At 40.9% G+C, this 21,390-nt stretch overlaps 1 protein-coding gene across 3 annotated transcripts in view; it reads left to right on the top strand.

Annotated features, from left to right (window-relative positions):
- numb (NUMB endocytic adaptor protein) overlaps positions 1–21,390 on the top strand; it is a 202,681-nt gene that overhangs the window by 166,255 nt on the left and 15,036 nt on the right. For all 3 annotated transcript variants that reach the window (XM_068039741.1, XM_068039739.1, XM_068039740.1), the window contains 2 exons: positions 5,631–5,771; positions 9,280–9,484. In XM_068039741.1, coding sequence (XP_067895842.1) covers positions 5,631–5,771; positions 9,280–9,484 — 346 coding nt within the window. The remainder of the gene's footprint in view (positions 1–5,630; positions 5,772–9,279; positions 9,485–21,390) is intronic.

The raw sequence follows: 21,390 nt of genomic DNA, 5'->3' as shown, positions 1-21,390 counted from the left end.
ACATTCCTGCTCCTCTTCAAAATAGTGCCATGGAAGGCCATTGCAATGCAAATTGAAGGAGTTTCAGTCTGATGCTGCATTGACTGTTACTGCCCATAGCAAAGCCTTTGATACCTCACCAGTGGCCAACCTTGCACAGATTATTTTTGTGGAATACCTGTTTGTTATGGCTACCAGGAACACCTAACCTTCTCGAATAGATCTAATCTTACCTGTACGATTCATTCCTTGGACATGTGTGCGAAGGTGTTGGTGTTGAATGCATGTCACCAAATCCTAGAAAGGGAAGGGAGCCCATCATTCAACTGCTTTTCTAATTGTTAGAAAATATTTGAGCACTGGTAGTCCCAACTTCTTCACTGAAGGTGCTACCAGAGAAGGTATACAGGGCTTCTGCATGATGATTTTTCCTATCTTCTCCAGTGCTATAATCGTAACCTTGTTGCACCGGTTATAATACTCAATTGACTAAGAAGTTATTCCAGATATTTGTACAGTTTTTCCTGAAGCACTCCTATGGTACGTTAAGCGCTCTCTCAAAATAAAAATCTTCAACTGTAACAATTGAGGTGCTTAAACCTAAGTACATTTATCATCGTCCAACTAAAATGAGCTAAATACATTTTTTAATTAAATGGGATTGGAGGTAGTGTGGTATTGACTGAGAAAGTAAACTCGTGATTATCTAAGAAGTGTCTTATCGCTATTCTGTTCATTCTTTATAAATAGCTTAATGCTGTAAGAAGGATATGTGATCTTAGAGCAGGAAGTAATGTGATGGATTGCCTTTGGCAGTGTGCAGCTATAAATTTCATTCTCCTGCAGCAGCCAAATGACTTGCTGTTTTAAACAATTGCTAAAATAGAACTGTAATAAATAAAATTTAAATTAGCTCCATAAAACTGAATTTGACTGAGTACAAATTCTCCTTCAGCTGAAGGAATCTGCCCATACATCTATGGTCAATAGATAAGAATATTATTTACAAGGTGACCGATAGGCATACGTGACTGAGCATAAAGATAAATTTTCACATATTGATCTGTGTGCAGTCAGGCATTACCACTTTGCTTGAAAGCTCAATGTGCAGGCTTTGTTGCCCTGTGTCTATTACAGCAATTGCAGCTGGGGAGACTGTGTAGTGATGATGTCACTAAACTAGTAATCCAGAGGCCCAGGTCAATATTACTGGGGACATAGGTTCAAATCCCACCATGGCAGCTGGTGGGATTTAAATTCAATTAATTAATAAGTTCAATTAGTTAATACAAAAAAAATCTGAAATTGAAAGCTAGTCTCAGTAAAGGCGCCGTGAAGCTATCATCGATTGTTGTAAAAACCCATCTGGTTCGCTAATGTCCTTTAGGGAAGGAAATCTGCCGTCCTTACCTGGTCTGGCCTACATGTGACTCCAGACCCACAGCAATGTGGTTGATTCTTCACTGTCCTCTGAAATGGCTTAGCAGGCCACTCAGTTGTCATGGGTAGTTGGGAATGGGCAATAAATGCTGGCTTTGCCAGTGATGCCCACATCTCATGAAAATAAAAAAAAAATCTAAGGAGCTGGCAGTCTGATGCCCTGTAAAACTAAACAGTAAATCAGTTTTTGAAGTTAACTTGAAAGGAATGCAACTGAAGCATCCGGCACTCAGCCAGAAGATCAGAGTCTGAATGCCAGTTTTGATTGACTATCAGTCTTCAGCTTTCCTGAAAAGAGGGATTTCCAGTCTTGGCTGGATCATTTGGGAAATGGAGGTTAAAATACCTATGGAGAGATTACTTGCAAGGATTCTTGGCAAATTGATCAATAACTAACCAGTAGGAACAGTTCACAGTTGAGAAGAAGTCTCTGCCTTATACTTCATTCTTGAGCAAGAACAAACTAGATATGGTAGGATTTATGAGATATTAGAAAGCATTCAATATTTGTGCTATAGCATCAAACATTTCAATTTTCTTCCTCTGGTGGTGTCCAAGATAAAAGGTACATACTAGCACACCAGTGGCCTAATATGTGTAGGTGCTGCCCATAGTAATGCTAAGTCACATGAATCAGAAGGTCCCTAGTTTGATTCCTGCTCTGTGCAATCAGCTGATCTCAGCAAGGTCTGCTGTAAGCATTACACTTGGTCTGAGTGTCCCGAGATTAAAGGGAAGAATCTAGCAAGGTTCCTGCTTTTGATTGCTAAGGTGGACATGCAAGGGTGGTATCAGGCTTGGTTGTGATGTCCTCGGCAGTTGGAATAGCATGCTAACACTCAATAACTATATGTTCTCAAACAATGAAACGAGTGCTTGGGTGAGCAGGCATCTGAGCAGTAGTAACCTGGGTATGAGTTAGAGAAAGAAGATTGACAACAATTTTTAAAAATCCCAAATTCTGGCATTGACTTGAATTTTTATCTAGTCAGTGTAATAAACACTGTCTGTGGCCAAAAATTTGCTTGTAGACGGTTAGCCATTGTGAGTGAATAATTATAAGGGCAAGTTTTAGCACAGCACTGTGTGTTGCCTTGTTCATGCTGAAGAGCCTCAATGGAATTTTAGCGTTGACCATTCAGTTTCTCCTCCTTGTCCTTGGCATTGCCCTGTTTATACAGTGGGATGAAAGGAGCAAAGAGTGATTGCTGGCAACTGCTTGGCTGACTTCAGTCCCTTCCCTCTTCTGTTCAGGCTGTAACTTAGATCGTGTGAAAACTGCTTATTTGGGATTTGACTCCGCTTTACATATTTGAAAAATGGAGCTTTAAGAAAAAAATGCAGCATTTACCCAAACTGCTGTACATGCATACTTGCTGATGTATGTGCATTTTCTGCAGTACTGTTTTTCAATTCTAGAAGAGCTACATCCCTGATGGAATCTCTAAAAACTACTTGTTTCATCAGGAAGAGAAGCAAAGGAAGAAGTAGGAACCTTATATGGTGCTTTTCACAACCAAACAGCAAGGAAATAATGACCAGATAATTTGTTTTTTCTGAGATATAGGTTGAGGGATAAATGTTGACCAAAACTCCCCTGCTCCTCTTCAAAACAGAGTGATGGGTCCTTTTATATCCACCAGAGGTAACAGACGAGGCCTTAGTTTAACATTTCTGTCAGTGCAGTACTCCCTCAGTACTGTACTGGGAGCATCAGCCTGGATTATGTGCTCAAGTATCAAGAAGGGCTTAAATCCTTCTGACCCAGAGGTGAGTGTGCTACCACTGAGACAAGACTGCTTTGCAGGAGTGAAAGTGGCATAGGAACACAGGAACAGGACTAAGCCATTCAGCCCCTCGAGCCTATTCCACCATTCAGTTAGGTCATGGCTCACCTGTATCTTAGCTCCATCTACTCACCATGGTTACGTAACCCTTCATAAGCTTGTCTTAATCATTCAGTTTTGAAATGTTCTATTTATTTATTTAAATAAATAAATAAATCAAAAATTTCAAAACTGAATGATTAAGACAAGCTTATGAAGGGTTATGGAACGAAGCCTCAGTCACTTGGGTGGGGGGGAGGTGGGGTTGCGGGGGCAGGTAGTGTGGTGGGTGGTTCTAGATTTCAGGCATATTAATTAGTTAATCAATGATTATGCCGAGTGGGCAACAAAGAAACCAAAATGAAATAAATCAAAAAGATGGCTTTTGGCCTTATCTAACGGGTTTAAATGGAAAATGGAACAAATAAATTACCCCCTTCCCACCCACCGCAACCTCCATCTGCTGTATAGAGTAATATTTCTCTGCTTTTAACTCCTTTTGCAAATTTCCCCAGATGTAAGCAAAACAGTTTGATCCCTGTGGCTCGCAAACAAAAATATAATTTGTAAATAGTGAACAGAATATAAAAATTATTCTCCCCTAATTATTTTAATTTTGTTCTTGAAATTTATTTTCAAATATTCTAATAGATAACTTGTAATCCTCACTTAACCTTCTGTGATCTTTTCCATTGCTTTAAAATATATTTGCTGTGTTCAGATGAGGTGTTAAACTAAGGCCCTGTCTGCCCCCTCAGATGGATGTAAAAGATTCCATGACCCTATTCCGACAAAGCAGAGTTATGCCCGGTGTCCAGGCCAATATTTATATCTCAATCAACATCACAACAGCAGGTTATCTAGTCATTATCATATTGCTGCTTGTGGGTGCTTGCTGTGTGCCTACACTTCAAAGTTACTTCATTGGCTGTAAAGCACTTGACAATCCAGTGGTTATGAAAAGCGCTACATAAATGCATGTCTTTTTTCAATTGCATTTGGCTTTGTGTCTAGCAAGCTGTGTGTCTTTTTAGTTGATATGTTTGCACCTTAAAAGCAGAAATTGAATAATTTGCCCTCTTTAAAAGAAGGTAGGAAAGAGAATGAGGTGAAGTGTGGTGCTGGAGTAGGAAGAGGGATTGAGGTGGAAATAGAACACAAAGTTGATGAAAGGAGAGCTGCTAAGTGAGGGTGAGCGACAGCAGCAGGTTAATGTGGGGAGTGAGAGTGAATTTGGCAGGGCTTATTAAATGGGTAAGAAGTCAGGTTGATTTGAGATGAGATGTGGCAGTGAAGTTTAGGGCTTGGAGTTGCTTTGGGGACAGTTTGGGAGTCCAGAGTTTTGGACAATACAGTGGTTCCTTTGGTTGCTTGGTTATGTTGCCTCACATCACAACAATGAGGCTGACATGACTTTGCCAAGTTTTTTGTGCACAGCTGTGATGGAGGTTTGGCATCAACTCATTTAAGATTCGTGTGCTTGTTTAACTTGGGATTGCTGCCATCAGCTGGGCAGTGATGTATTGGGGAGGGTATGTTCAAGGTCTGCAGTGTTACAGCAAGGTGTGTTGGAGCATGTGTGAGAGCAGGAGAATCAGACTAATTGGGAGATGGGTTGGGCAAGTTTGACATTTTTGTAGCTTTGTGCTTTTTTCCCCCTGAATCTTCATGTATTATAACACAAACTTCATTTTTTGACCTTTTAGAAACCTGTTAAGGCTATAATCATGTAATGATTTTCCCAGTGCAGAAAATGTTTTTAAGAATGAGAACTGATGTGGTAAAATCTCTTTTTGGTGGAACATGATTGAGAAAATTAAAATGATGCAGGAAAGTTTTGTGTTTCATGATTGGTGTTCATCAGTTAGAAAAGGATATAACTTTGATGCTTAAGCAGTGAGGAAGAGGAGAATTGACTGGCTCAGTTAACATTATGTAGGTGACAGGTGTAAGGTATTGGATAAAGATAATGGATGGATCAAACTCAATAATGCTCGGTGTCATTTTTTACTAACAATCCGCTATGTCACTTGTAGAAAAAAGCACTCAAAATATGAAGTACCACGTCGACGGACAAAATGTACCTTTTTAGATTCACAATGTTTGGAAATGTGTATATCTACAGCAACAAGCTTGGAACAAACTGTAGCTTTTCTTTGGAAAAGAAATGCTTCATAAACCTGGCAGCGAAGATTATTGTCTATTTAATTGTATACTGTGCAAGACTGCCATCTGGTGTTTGAGAAAAAAAGGATTTATAAAATAGTTCTGGAGGGTGATCAAACTTTGGGACTGTATCAAAGTAGTTGGATTGGGTATGCAATATAGAGTATTGGCAAGCTGTTAATTTCTTCATTTCTCTTGTATTTTCTTTGTTATTTACAGGACCTTATTGTTGATCAGACTATAGAGAAGGTGTCCTTCTGTGCCCCCGACCGAAACTTTGAGAAGGCCTTCTCATACATTTGTCGAGATGGTACAACCAGGCGTTGGATCTGTCACTGCTTCTTGGCTGTAAGGGATTCGGTAAGCGAGCCTTTTTCACCTCTTTAATATTAACAAGGCCAAAATTCGACTTCAGTGGAAGTTAGGGTTGGGGGGTGGGTGGTGGTTTGCAAAACTGAAGTCAGACTGCAAATGAGATTTGTAAAGCTGATGGAGTGAGAGGGGTCCCTTTAACTGTTTTGAGCAGTATTGCAACTTCAGTGCCAGGTGATAAAGAAGGGTGACTATCCTGTTGCAAGATTGCCATACTTGCTTGAAACCATAAAACTTTTTCTTTTAAGAATGAAGTAATTCAGTGCCCTATCAGATTGAACTCCATTGCACAGTGATGGGGTCGCACAGTATTCACACCGTCAGTGCTGCACAGTGCGGGGCATTTAGCAAGTGAGGTGCAATTGATTCACCCCCATTAATTTCTCCAAAACAGCCTTCTTACTAATTGGAGAAATTGATGGGGCTGAAGGTTGATAAGTCCCCAGGCAGGACCTGATATTCTCCATCCCAGAGTGTTGAAAGAGGTAGCTATGGAGAGAATGGATACATTGGTGATCATCTTCCAAAATTCTATAGATTCTGGAACGTTCCTGCAGATTGGAAGTTAGTAAATGTCACCCCACTGTTTAAGAAGGAAGGGAGATGTTGGAGTTTTTTGAGGATGTTACTAACAGAATTGATAAAGGGGAGTTGGTGGTCATGGTATACTTGGATTTTCAGAAGGCTTTTGATAAAGTTCCCCACAGGAGGTTGGTTAGCAAAATTAAAGCACATGGATTAGGAGGTAATTAGCATGGTTAACAGGCAGAAGCAGAGCGTAGGAATAAACGGGTCATTCACATGGTGGCAGGCTGTGATTAGTGGGGTACCGCAGGGATCAGTGCTTGGTCCCCAGCTATTCACAATATATATCAATGATTTGGATGTGAGCACCAAATGTAATATTTCCAAGTTCGCGGATGACGCAAAACTAGGTGGGAATGTGTGTTGTGAGGAAGATGTAAAGCGGCTTCAAGGGGATTTGGACAGACTTGGTGAGTGCGCAAGAACATGGCAGATGGAATATAATGTGGAAAAATGTGAGATAATCCACTTTGGTAGGAGGAACAGATGTGCAGAGAATTTTTTAAATGGTAAGAGATTTGAAAGTGTAGATGTACCAAGGGACCTGGATGTCCTTGTCAATAAGTCACTGAAAGTTAACATGGAGGTGCACGATTTGCGTTCAGGAGTAGTGAAGTCTTGCTTCAATTGTGTAGAATCTTGGTTAGACTGCACCTGGAGGACTGTCTGCAGTTTTGGACCTCTTACCTTAGGAAGGATATTATTGACATAGAGGGAGTGCAATGAAGGTTCCCGGAATGGCGGGACTGTACTATGAAGAGAGATTGGGGAAACTGGGCCTGTATTCTCTCAAGTTTCGAAGAATGAGAGGTGATCTCATTGAAACCTACAAAATACTTAAAGGGATAGACGGGGTAGATGCAGCTAAGATATTTCCCCTGGTTACGGAGTCTAGAACTAGGGGACACAATTTCAAAATAAGGGGGAAGCCACTTAAGACAGAGATGAGGAGAAATTTCTTTACTCAGAGGGTTGTGAATCTTTGGAATTCTCTACCCCAGAGGGCTGTCATTGAGTATGCTTAAAGTAGAGATTGACAGATTTCTAAATACCAATGACATAAAGGGATATGAGGGTAGTGTGGGGAAAAAGGCTTTGAAGTGGATGTTCAGCCATGATCTTTTTGAATGGTGGGGCAGGCTCGATGGGCTGAATGGTCTACGCCTGCTCCGATGTTCCTATGGTTGGAGTTGCCATTGACCATTTTTGTACTGCATTTTGTGACAGGTTACAGAATTATCTTGAATTCCTTTGTGTCGGTCACATATCTTTCCAACTGCATTATGGAGGATGGATGCTTACCCCTTATCTCGCCCTAACCAATTGGAAGATTTAGCATGCTTGTCTGCTGAAGTCACTTTTTTAAGCGTTGCAAAAGTATTCCATTCCATCTGCACTTATTTTTATTTCTTGCCTTTTTTCTCATGAAGGTGCTGACTCATTCTTGGGCACAGACAACTTGCAGCCTTCTCTTATTTCATCCACTATGTGAATCTGGTCAGTGAGTGTTGGAGGATGTTCCATCCACGACCAGCCCTGTTGCAATCTGATTTCCATAGGTACACTTTCCACTTCAGGCAGAAGCGAGAGCTTTGGCTTATGGACTCCCAGCTGCTGTTGTGACTGAACATGCACCAGGAATAGAACCTGCAGCCTCCTGGTCTTATAATGTTTAGTTTCACAGCACGTCTACAGTTATCCATCAAAGCTTTGAATGAGCTACCTGCCATTCTTGCAAAGCATTGACTGTATTGACTCTTTTCAATATGATTTTTGCAAATTTCAAAAATGAAACATTATAATGGAAAGTAACATATCTGGAACCTTTATAATATTATGTATCTATGCAGTTGGTTTTGTATTTGTGCAGAAATACTAGTATAGGCTGCAAGATGCTTGGTCATTTTCTCTGAATAGCAATGAAACTCAAGACTATCTGTCAATCTGAGGCACAATAATCTATTGAGATACGAGTAACATTGCAATTCAATATGCTTTTGTACTACCATGGTGCGAGAAGTGAGGTGCCTCTGAGGCAAAATTAATTGGTACACAACGTTAGTTCATGAGATTTATTTTAAAATCTCCTATTTCATTTTGATTGTATTATCATTCTGCAAGCATACACCAGCGCTTAGCAATTCCAATTCTGGGGGATAAAGTACCAGAGATGAACTTCTGAAAACCATAAAATAAGCTCTCCAAAAGCCATAAAACACTGGCAGATGAAAAACGTATTTTTTTCCAAGAATACATATGTGTAATGTACATTGTCAATTAGATTTTCTATCTTCGACTCCCAACAATAGACTTAGATTTTGCTGCTGCTGCTATCAATTGATTTGTAATGTTACATGGTGTCGTGTACAGTGAAATTTTCACCAGCTAATGCAATTCCAGCAGAGTCTGCAACTGAAGAAGTTGTCAAATTTCATAAATTAATTTCAGCAAAATAATGCATGTAAAAGCGGTGTTGACTTTCTGCACACATCTCTTGAAAATAAAGATGGTAAGCACTATAATGTCTGCTTTCTGCATTTCCAGTAGCTCTGTGTATAAATACACCATGTGGTGTGTTATGGAAACATGCAGTTCAGAAAGGTCTCTGGCTCCTCCTGCCACTGTTTTCTTGCCACTTTCCACCTCTCTCCCCTGGAAGGTGTAACTCTTTGGGATATGCTTGTAGAGTTCCTGAGGTTTGAACATGGGATCTTGACAGTCTTTGTGGCTGAGCAACTCAGTCACAAGGAAGTTGCATTAGCCTATCTATACCAAGGTAACAGTAAAAACAATATAGTTAGGCTCAAGATAGATAATGTTTAATGTACTGTTGCTGGTTGATGAGTGCTATTGTATAGGGAATTCATTTCCTGATGTTTGAACATGTTAACAATATTATGATGTTCCTCAGGGTGAGCGGTTAAGTCATGCTGTGGGATGTGCTTTTGCGGCATGTTTGGAGAGGAAGCAGAAACGTGAGAAGGAGTGTGGTGTTACTGCCACATTTGATGCCAATCGAACCACATTTACCAGGGAAGGTTCCTTTCGGGTAATTACAGCCACTGAACAAGCAGAGCGAGAAGAAATCATGAAACAAATGCAGGACACCAAGAAAGGTACAGAACAAAAATTAAATTTGAACCCTGATTTGGTTGAGGGGGATGGTGGAGGTGGGAGTGGGTTTGGTCTGTGGAAGATGGTATAAAGAGAAATGGGTTGTGTCTTTTAATAAAATGAACTTTGGCTATTGCAGCATAGCACCACAATGTACATACTGCATCATAGCATGTATTAGTATGTGGTGCAATTGCAGTTTACATTAGCTCACAGAACACAGAACGAAACTATTCGGGCCATCGTCCTGTGCTGGCTCTTTGAGAGAGAAGAGATATGAATTCATTAAGGAGAGCCGGCACAAATTTGTATAAGGCAGATCGTGTTTGACTAATCTAACTGAATTTTTTGACCAAGTTAACAGAGCAGGTTGACGAAGGGAATGCAATGAATGTTGTCCATATGGATTTTAAGAAATGATTTGACCAAGTACCAGAAAAAGGCTGTTTAACTAAATTGAGGCTCAAATAGAAGGGTCAGTGTCAGCTTGGATAAAAAATTGGCTTAATGACAGAAAACAGTGAATTATGGAAAATGTTTGTTTTTCAGACTAGAGGATAGTGTTCCCCAAGGTTCAGTGCTAGGACCACTGATTTTTCTGTTGCTTTAAAATGACTTGAATTTTGGAAAACAGTGTCAAATTTCAATATTTGCTTGTGATACCAAACTTGGAGGTGTTGCATAGGGTGAGAACGATGCAAATTGTCTGCAAAAGGACATAGATAGGCTAGTCGAATAGGCAGGCAAATGGCAGAAGGAATTTAATACAGAGAAGTGTGTGGTGATGCATTTTGGCAGAAGGGATGGGGAGAGGCAATATCAACTTAATTGCACAGTTCTAAAGAGTGTGCAGGGTCAGAGGAACCTTGGGGACCATGGTCATTGATCTTTTGAAGGTGGTAGGGCATATTGAGGGAGTAGTTAGCAAAGCAAATGGGATCTTGAGCTTAATAAATATAAGTATTGAGTGCACAAGCAGGGATGTTATGCTGAGCCTTTGTATAAAACTCTGGTTAGGCAACAACTAGAATATTGCATCAGTTCTGGTCACTACACTTTGGTAAGTATGTAAGTATGAGAAGATGCAGAGGAGATTTGCCAGAATGGTTCCGGGATGAGGGATTTTAGTTACAAGGTTAGGTTGATAGAGACGTACAAGATTGAGATTTATACAAGATAGACAAAGAAAAACTGTTCCCATTAGCTGATAATACAAGGACTATGGGACACAGATTTAAGGTTTTGAGCAAGAGCTACTGGGACGGGGGTGAGGGGTGCGGTGTGATGTAAGGAAGAATTTTTTTACGCAGCAGATGGTAATGACCTTGCTGCCCAACAGGGTGGTGGAAGTGGAAGCAGTTAATGATTTCAAAAAGAAATTGGATGGGCACTTGAAGGAAATAAACTCACAGGGTGACGGGGATAGAGTGGGAGAATGGGAGCGGCTGAATTCACCGACAGAGAGCCGGTGTGGACTCGTTGGGCCAAATGGTGGCCTCCTATGCAGTAATGGCTTTGTGGTTCTATGATGAAACATATGATGCTTGTCAGGTGAATTCTTTGTTGAGAACCAGGCCAAATAAAGTAAGTTGAGAGGGGAAGTGAAGAGGAAAATAAAACTGGCTAAGAAAGAATGAGAATAGAATGGCAGATAACACGAGAGAAACCAAAAATCTTTTACTGGAATGTAAATAGTAAATGTGTAGTAAGAGGTGTGGTGAAGCTTATTAGGAACAAAGAGGGTGAGATATGTTTAGAGGTGCTGGGCAAGGCTAAAATACTTGAGTACTTTATATAGATGTTTATTAAGGAAGAGGATGCTGACACAATATCAGTAGAAGCAGAGATGGTAGAGCTAATAGATGGAATGAAATTTGATAGGCAGGATGTACTGGAAAGGCTGGCTTGGATAAGAGTGGATACGTTGCCTGGTCTGGATGGCTTGCATCCCAGGTTGCTAAGGGAACGGGGAGTGGAGATAGCGGAAGGGCTTGTGTTACGAGTGCTTCCATTTTCTGGTTAAATTTGCGAATTTGTGTTTTAAAACTGAAAAGGATTCCATGGATGTGTTTCTTCACAAGGGGCACTGAGAGGTTTGAATTGTAAACAGTTACTGGAAAGCACCTGTCTTCAAATAATTACCCAGCAGGAGCTGTTTTTGACTTGGGGAAGATGCTTACAGTGAAGTGACAAGTCAAGATTTATAGAGGTCAGGAGGCTTGACTTCTGGAATGTTCTTGGTTTCACTTTAAGTTGCTACAAAAGGCAGTTGGGGATCAACAGTGGTTTGAAAAGGAATTAGAGTCACCTTGCCAAGAAGAATAAACCACCCCAACTCGGTCTGTTCCAGCTCTTTGGGAAAAAAGTCCTGCCAGTTTTCCATTTCTCGATGTTGAGAAGCGTGTAAGAAGCAGACCAAACTGTTACTGCATTTCTCCTGTAAGGCCTGTGTCTGAAACTTCTGTTGCTACATTTCCTGAAAGCCTACCCAAACTGATCTTCAACGTCGCCTGAAAAGAAGTGTTCTAGGAAGATCCCAGTGACAGCCGTCTATACGTATTTGGAAGGCCAAACCAAAACAAAGGACATCTTTCCATATCTTCTCATTTTCTTCAAGAATTAGCAAGTATTTTAACCCAAGTGTTTTTTCGTCTTTTTTTTGGTAATAGAGCTCAAACACAAATCCCTTTATTTTTTCCAGCTAACTGGTGTATGCGTTTGTGTGTGTGAGGGGCTAAGGTAAAAGGGGAACTTTAATATTTCAATCTGTGTGTTTATGCTTTACTTCATTACTGGTTAAGACTTGTTTTACAATAAACTGATAGCTTTGTTGTTTATTAAAGAAATCTGTTTGGTGTGTTTTATTCTGGGTTAAAAATAGAGTGTATGATTGACTGTATCAGTAAGTGGGCAAAAATTTAGATATTTGTTGTGACCCATGGAGAAGTGGAACTAGAATAAACCGTGCACTCCTCCCGCCTCAGTTGTAACACTTGGCATAATCTTTCAAATTTCCCTAGATACATGGGAGAGTGGCACATGTGCCTCCCTTATTCAAGAAAGGGTGTAACGACATCCTAGTACCTACAGACTAGTCAGTTTAACATCAGTGGTGGATAAGTTTTAGAAACAATAAACAGGGAACAATTAACAGGCACTCGAAGAGGTTTGAGTTAATTAAGGAGAACCAGCAAAGTAGATCGCATTTGACTAATGTAATTGAATTTTTTTGATTAAGTAACAGCAGGTTGATAAAGACAATGCATTGGATGTTGTCTGTATGGATTTGAAGAAAGCATTTGATGAAGTACCACCAAAAAGGCTGGTTAACAAAATTGAGACTCATGAATAGGAGGGTCATCGTCAACTTGGATTAAAAAAAATTGGCTTAAGGACAAAACAGCAAGTTGTGGTAAATGGTTGTTCAGACTGGAGGATGGTAGACAGTAGTGTTCCCCAAGGTTTGGTGCTAGGACTACTGTTTTTTTTTATGTATATGAAAATGACTGGTATTTGAATTCAGGGTAAAATTGCAAATTTTGCTGATACCAAACTTGGAGCAGTGGCAAACATTGAGAATGATACCAATCAACTGCAACAGGACATAGATAGGCTAGCGGAATGGGCAGACAAGTGGCATATGGAATTTGTAGAGAAATGTGAGGTGATGCATTTTGGCAGAAGGGATAGGAAGAGGCAATGTAGACTGAATGGCACAGTTCTAAAGAGTGTGCAGAGACAGAGGACCTGGGAGTTATATGCATCAATCTTTGAAGGTGGCAGGGCATATTGAGAGAGTAGTTCGCACAACATATGGGATCTTGGGCTTCATAAATAAAGGTATTGAGTACAAAAGCAGGGAGGTTATGCTTAACCTTTTATAAAGCTCTGGTTAGACCAAAATTGGATTATTGCATCCAGTTCTGATTACCACACTTTAGAAAGGATGCTGGAATCCATTATCAAGGAAGTAGTAGCAGGATATTTAGAAAATGATAATGCCATCAGGCAGAGTCAGTATGGTTTTATGAAAGGGAAATTGTGATCAACAATTTTATTAGAGGTCCACAGGTCACTGAAAGTGGCAACGCAGGTGGATAAAGTAGTCAAGAAGGCATACAGCATGCTTGCCTTCATCGGTCGGGGCATAGAGTATAAAAATTGGCAAGTCATGTTGCAGCTGTACAGAACCTTAGTTAGGCCACACTTAGAATATTGTGTGCAATTCTGGTCGCCACACTACCAGAAGGACGTGGAGGCTTTGGAGAGGGTACAGAGGAGGTTTACCAGGATCTTGCCTGGTCTGGAGGGCATTAGCTATGAGGAGAGGTTGGATAAACTCGGATTGTTTTCACTGGAATGACGGAGGTGGAGGGGCGACATGATAGAGGTTTACAAAGTTATGAGCGGCATGGACAGAGTGGATAGTCGGAAGCTTTTTCCCAGGGTGGAAGAGTCAGTTACTAGGGGACATAGGCTTAAAGTGCGAGGGGCAAAGTTTAGAGGGGATGTGCGAGGCAAGTTTTTTACACAGAGGGTGGTGAGTGCCTGGAATTTGCTGCCAGGGGAGGTGGTGGAAGCAGATACGATAGCGACGTTTAAGAGACATCTTGACAAATATATGAATAGGAAGGGAATAGAGGGATATGGGCCCCGGAAGTGCAGAAGGTGTTAGTTTCGGCAGGCATCAAGATCTGCGCAGGCTTGGAAGGCCGAATGGCCTGTTCCTGTGCTGTACTGTTCTTCTTTTTCTAGAGTTCTTTGAGGATGTTGAGAGCAGGATAGATAATGGGGAATCAGTAGATGTAGTGTATTTGGGTTTCCAAAAGGCATTCGATAAGGTGTCACATAAAAGGTTACTACATAAGATAAAAGCTCATGGTGTTGAGAGTAATATATTAGTGTGGAAAGAAGATTTTTTCCTATCAGTTAACCAGAGAGTCGGGATAAATGGGACATTTTCAGCTTAGCAAATTGTAGCTAGTGGAATCCCACAGGAATCCGTGCTGGGACCTCAACTATTTATGATCTATATTAATGACTTGGATGAAGGGATCGAGTGTATTTGTAGCCAGATTTGTGATGATACAAAAATAGGTAGAAAGCAAGTTGGGAGGAGGACACAAAGAATCTGCAAAGAAATACAGATAGGCTAAGTGAGTGGGCAAAAAATTGGCAGATTGGCTGTAATGTGGGAAAATGTGCGGTTGTCCACTTTGGCGGAAAGAATAGAAAAGTGGAATATTACTTGGGTAGCGAGAGTTTGCAAAATGCTGCAGTACAGAGGGATCTGGATGTCCTTGTACATGAATCACAACAAGTTAGCAAGTAATTAAGAAGGCATATGGAATGCTGGCATTTATTGCAGATGGGTTGGAGTATAAAAGTAGGGAAGTCTTGCAATAACTGTACAGGGCGTTGGTGAGACTGCACTGAGAATACTGCGTACAATTTTGGTCTCCTTGCTTCAGGAGGGATATACCTGCATTGGAAGCAGTTCAGAGAAGGTTCACTCAGCTGATTCCTGGGATGAAAGGGTTGTCTTATGAGAAAAGATTGAACGGGGTAGACCATACGGCCTGTCGAGCCTGCTGCGCCATTCAACATGATGATGGCTGATCTTGGGCTTCAACTCCGCTTTCCTGCCTGCTTACAACATCCCTGATTCCCTGAGTGACCAAAAATCTGTCTATCTTGGCCTTAAATATATTCAATAATAGCGCATCCACAATCCTCTGGGATCGAGAATTCCAAAGATCCACAACCCTTTGAGTGAAGACATTTCTCCTCATCTCAATCCTAAATGATCGGCCTCTTATCCTGAAACTGTGCCCCCTTATTCTAGATTCTCCAGCCAGGGGAAACAATATCTGTGTCTACCTTGTAAAGCCCCTTCAGAATCTTGTATGTCATTGAATATATTTAAGGCTAAGCTGGACACTTTTTGATCTACAAAGGGATATGGGGAGCAGCAGGAGAAAAGTGGAGTTAAGGCCACAATCAGCTCAGCCATGATCTAGTTGAATGACAGAGCAGATAAAGGGGTTGGATGGTCTATTCCTGCTCCTATTCCTTATAGGAACATAACGGCATTTTCATGCACTGTCCCCATATCCCTTGATATCCTTAATATCTAGAAATCTATCGATCTCTGTCTTGGGCTGCAGCTATTCACAATCTATATCATTGATTTGGGTGTGGGGACCAAATGTAATATTTCCAAGTTTGCTGATGACACAAAACTAGGTGGTAATGTGAGCTGTGAGGAGGATGTAAAGAGGCCTCAAGAGGATTTTGACAGACTAAGTGGGCAAGAAAATGGCAGATGGAATATAATGTGGAAAATGTGAAGTTATCCACTTGGTAGGAAAAACAGAAATGCAGAATATTTTTTTAATGGTGAGAGATTGGAAAGTGTTGATGTCCAAAGGGACCTGGACTCAATGACTGAGCCTCCACAGCCCTCTGGGCTAGAGAATTCCATAGATTCACCACCCTCTTAGTGAAGAAATTCCTCCTCATGTCAGTCCTCAACAGCCTTCCTCTTATTCTGAGACTCTGTCCCCTGGTTCTAGATGCCCCACCCCTGGCCAGGGGAAACATCCTTCCTGCATCTACCCTTTTGAGCCCTGTAAGAATTTTGTATGCTTTAATGAGATCACCTCTCATTCTTCTAAACTCTAGAGAATAGAGGCCCAGTCTCCTCAATCTCTACTCATGGTACAATCCTGCCATCCCAGGGATCAGTCTGGTGAACCTTCGTTGCACTCCTCTGGCAAGTATATCCTTCCTTAGGTAAGGAGACCAAAACTGTACACAATACTCCAGGTGCGATCTCACCAAGGCTCTATACAATTGCAGCAAGACGTCTTTACTCCTGTTCTCAAATCTTCTTGCAATAAAGGCCAACATACCATTTGTCTTCCAAACTGCTTGCTGCACTTGCATATTAGCTTTCAGTGACTTATGAACAAGGACACCAGGTCCCTTTGGACATTAACACTTCCCAATCTCTCTCCATTAAAGAAATACTCTGCATTTCTGTTTTTCCTACCAAAGTGGATAACTTTACATTTTTCCACATTATATTCCATCTACCATGTTCTTGCCTACTCACTTAGCCTGTCTAAACCCTCTTGAAGTCTCATTGCATTCTCCTCACAACTCACATTCCCACCTACCTTTGTGTCATCAGCAAACTTGGAAATACTACATTTGGTTCCCACATCCAAATCATTGATATAGATTGTGTATAGCTGGGGCCCGAGCACTGATCCTTACGGTACCTCACTAGTCACAGCCTGCCAACCTGAGAATGACTCATTTATTCCTACTCTGTATTTTCTGTCCGTTAACCAATTCTCAATCCATGCCAGTATATTATCCCTAATCCCATGTGCTCTAATTTTGCTTACTAACCTTCTATGTGAGACCTTATCAACGGCCTTCTGAAAATCCAAATACACCACATCCACTGGTTTCCCCCTTAGCTATTCTGCTAGTTGCATACTCAAAAAACTCCAACAGGTTTGTCAAACATGATTTCCCTTCCATAAATCCATGTTGACTCTTCCCAAACCTACCATTATTTTCTAAGTGTCCAGTTATCACATCTTTTACAATAGATTTCAGCATTTTCCCTACTACTGATAGGCTAACTGGTTTGTAGTCTTCTCTCTCCCTCCTTTCTTAAATAGTGGGGTTACATTGCTACCTTACAATCTTCAGGAACCGATCCAGAATCTATAGAATTTTGGAAGATGACCACCAACGCATCCACTATCTCTACAGCAACCTCTTTCAACACTCTGGTATGTAGATCATCAGGTCCTGGGAGGTTTTTTGTATTTTTCTCTGTGAAGACTGATGCACAGTATTTTAGTTTCTCTGCCATTTCCTTATTCGCCGTTATAATTTCTCCTGTCTCTACCTGTAGTGGGCCCACATTTATCTTTGCTAATGTTTTCATTTTTACATACCTATAGAAGTATTTACAGTCCATTTTTTATGTTTCTTGCTAGTTTGCTTTCATTCTATTTTCTCTTTTTTTTCAGTTTCTTGGTCCTCCTTTGCTGAATTCTAAAATGCTCCCAATCCTCAAGCTTACTACTTTTTTGGCAACTTTATAAGCCTCTTCTTTTGATCTGATACAGTCTTTAACTTCTCTTATTAGCCCTGGTTGGATCACCATGTCTGCTGGGCTTTTGTGCCTCAAAGGAATGTAAATTTGTTGTAAAACATGTATTAATTCTTTAAATGCTAGCCATTGCCTGTTCACTGTCACACCTTTTAATGTAGTTTCCCAATCTACCACACCCAAATTGCCCCATCATACCTTCGTAGTTTCCTTTGTTTAGATTTAGGGCCCTAGGTTCCAATTGAACTCTATCACTTTCAAACTTAAAGTAAATTTCTGTCATATTATGGTCACTCTTCCCTAGAGGTTCCTTTACAATGAGATTATTAATTATTCCTTTGTCGTTGCACAATACTAGATCTAAAATAGCCTGTTCTCTTGTTGGTTCCTCAACATTCTGTTCTCGAAACCATCTCGTAGCCATTTCAGAAATTTGTCCTCCACAGCATTGGTGCTAATTAGGTTTATCCAGTCTATATATAGATACAAGTTCCCCCATGATTACGCTTATCACATGCAGCTCTAATTTCCTGATTTATACTGTGCCCTACATTACCACTACTGTGCAGAGGAGATTTACCATAATGGTTCCAGGGATGAGGGATTTTAGCTACATGGTTAGGATGGAGAAGCTGGCATTGTTCTCCTAGGAACAAAGGAAGTTGAGGGTAGATTTGATCGAGGTGTACAAATTTAGATAAGGTGGACGAAGAAAAGCTGTACCTATTGGCTGATAGTACAAGAACTAGGGGACACAGATTTAAGGTTTTGAGCAGGAGATACAGGGGGCTGTAAGGAAAACTTTTTCATGCAGCAAATGGTAATGATCTGGAACTCGCTGCCCAGCAGGGTGGTGAAGCGGAGATGATTATTGATTTCAAAAGGAGATTGGGTGGGTACTTGAGGGAAATAAACTTACAGGGCTAGGGGAAAGAATGGGGGAATGGGACTGACTGGATTACTCTACAGAGAGCTCACATGGACTTGATGGACCAAATGGACTCTTCCTGTGCTATTATGACTGTGACTTAATTTTGCAACAAGTCTGTAGACTTCATCAAATCTACATTAATGACTTGGATGAAGGGATCGAGTGTATTATAGCCAAATTTACTGACGATACAAAGATAGGTAGGAAAGCAAGTTGGGAGGAGAACAGAGTCTGCAAAGGGATATCGATAGGTTAAGTAAGTGGGCAAAAGTTTGGTAGATGGAGTATATGTGAGGTTGTCCACTTTGAGGGGAAGAATAGTAAAGCAGAATATTACTTGCATGGAGAGTGAGTGCAAAATGCTACAGTACAGAGGGATCTGGGTCTCCTTGTACATAAATACCAACAAGTTAGCATGCAGGTACAGCAAGTAATTAGGAAGGCAAATGGAATGTTGGCATTTATTGCAAGGGGAATGGAGTATAAAAGTAGGGAAGTCTTGCTACAGCTGTACAGGGTGTTGGTGAGACCTCACCTAGAGTACTGTGTAAAATTTTGATCACCTTATTTAAGGAGGGATATACCGTCATTGGAAGCAGTTCAGAGAAGGTTCACTCGACTGATTCCTGGGTTGAAGGGGTTGTCCTATAAGGAAAGGTTGAGCAGGTTGGGCCGATACTCATTGGAGTTTAGAAGAATGAGAGGTGATCTTGTTGAAACATGTCAGATTCTGAGGGGGCTTGACAGGATAGATGCTGAGAGGATGTTCCCCCCCTCGTAAGGGAATCTAGACCTAGGGGGCACAGTTTCAAAATAAGGGCTCTCCCATCTAAGACAGAGGAGGAATTTCTTCTTTGAGGGTCATTAATCTTTGGAATTCTCTACCTCAGAGAGCAGTGGAGGTTAGGCCATTAAATACATTCAGGGCTGAGCTAGACAGATTCCCGATCTACACGGGAGTAAGGGGATATGGGGGGCAGGCAGGAGGCAAGTGGAGTTAAAGCCACAATCAGATCAACCATGATCTTATTGAATGGCAGAGCAGGCTTGAGGGGCCAAATGGCCTACTTCTGCTTCTAATTCTTTTCGTACGCTTTTTGAAACTTCATATATGCAACATCAACCCTTGCTGTTGCTTGATCGAAAAAATCCACGTTTGTGAAACACAATTGGCATCAACATATCCCTGCTAGCTTTCACTTATTAACTCAATTTTGCAAGTGTTAATTACTTTTGTCCCAGTTATTGTCTTCAAAAGTTTCTCCACCACCAACAATGGGCTGACCAACCTGTACTTGTCTGCTTTATCCCTCCCCACCTTTTTGAAACGGGCTGTAATATTAGCAATCCTCCAGTCTTTTGGCACTTCCCTCCAATTTAAGGAGGATTGGAAGCTTGTGGCTCGAGCTTCTGTAATTTTCACCCTTACTTCCTTCAGCAACCTAAGATGCATTCTGTCCAGAGTGGGTGGAATTTATACTTTGAGGACTTTAAACCCTTTTAAGTACCTCCTCTATTTTTATCCCAACCAATTTTTCTACTATCTCCTTTACTGTGACTTTGTCAGCATCCTCTTAATGAAGACAGATGCAAAGTATTCATTTAGTACCTCAGCCATGCCTTCTGCCTCCACAAGTATTTTGAATGGCGGAACAGGCTCTTTGGTGCTGAATGGCCTACCCCTGTTCTGACGACAACACAACTGCCATCAATAACATTGGAGGTAGGAAAAATAATGGCATCCTACTAAAGAAGGAAATAGAAAATCATGTGGAAACCAAAAATATTACAGTGAAGAGGCATCATGGATTTCAAAAGGAATGCTCTTGGTTGACCAGCCTCATTGAATTCTTTGAAAAGGTAACAGAGAATAAACATGGGTAATGCAGTAGCTGTAATTTCTATAGATTTCCAAAAGGCTTTTGATAGGGTACCACATAATAGACTAATGAATAAGGTCAGAGCATGCAGAATCAGAGGGTAAGTAGCAGAATAGCTAGCTGACTGCAAGACAGAAATCAAAGAATACGGGTAAAGGGTAGCTATTCATAGTCATAGAGTTATACAGCACAGAAACAGGCCCTTCAGCCCATCGTTCCCTTTTATGTTACCTGCTAATCTATTCTGCTACACTCTCTTTGCCCCTCTTAATTCCTCTCTCCTCTATACTTTCTGAATTCAGTTTGGTTCTCTGAATTTTGAGCGTGAAACTACTTAGCCTCCTCCTCCTGTCTCATTTTAAACTCCATATCATTAGTCATCCAGTAAGCTCTAACTTTGAATGCCCTCCCTTTCCCCCTTGTACGAATGCGCCTAGTCTGTACGTGAACTAACTCCTTTTTGATGGCTTCCCATTGCTCATTTACTTTTTTTTTACTGTTTTACTTGCCAATTTTTGATTCCAGGTCACCTGAGCCAAATCCCTTTTCAACATGCTGAAATTAGATCATCTCCAGTTGAGCATTTTTGCATTCGATTTTTCCTTGTCCTTCTCCATAACTACTCCAAACCATTGATATTGTGATCGCTGTTTTCAGAACACTGTCCCACTGAAACATGCTCCACTTGCCCCATTTCATTCCTCAGAACTGTTTGTTTCCTCATTGGGCTGGAAACATACTGACTAAGAGAGTTCTCTTGTACACATTTCAGAAATTCTTTCCCCTCTTTGCCTTTTGCACTGTTAGTTTCCCAGTCTATATTGGGATACCCCTATTATTATAACTATAAAGTCCTTGCATCTCTCTACAGTTTGCCTGCAAATTTGCTCCTCTTTACTCTATCAAAACCCTACATAATTTTGAACATATCTATTAAATTTCCCCTTAACCTTCTCTGCT

Source organism: Heterodontus francisci, chromosome 9, assembly GCF_036365525.1.
Source record: "Heterodontus francisci isolate sHetFra1 chromosome 9, sHetFra1.hap1, whole genome shotgun sequence".
Classification (NCBI taxonomy): domain Eukaryota; kingdom Metazoa; phylum Chordata; class Chondrichthyes; order Heterodontiformes; family Heterodontidae; genus Heterodontus; species Heterodontus francisci.
The sequence above is the reverse complement of the archived record's forward strand: the minus strand, read 5'-3'. Positions and strand labels throughout refer to the sequence as shown.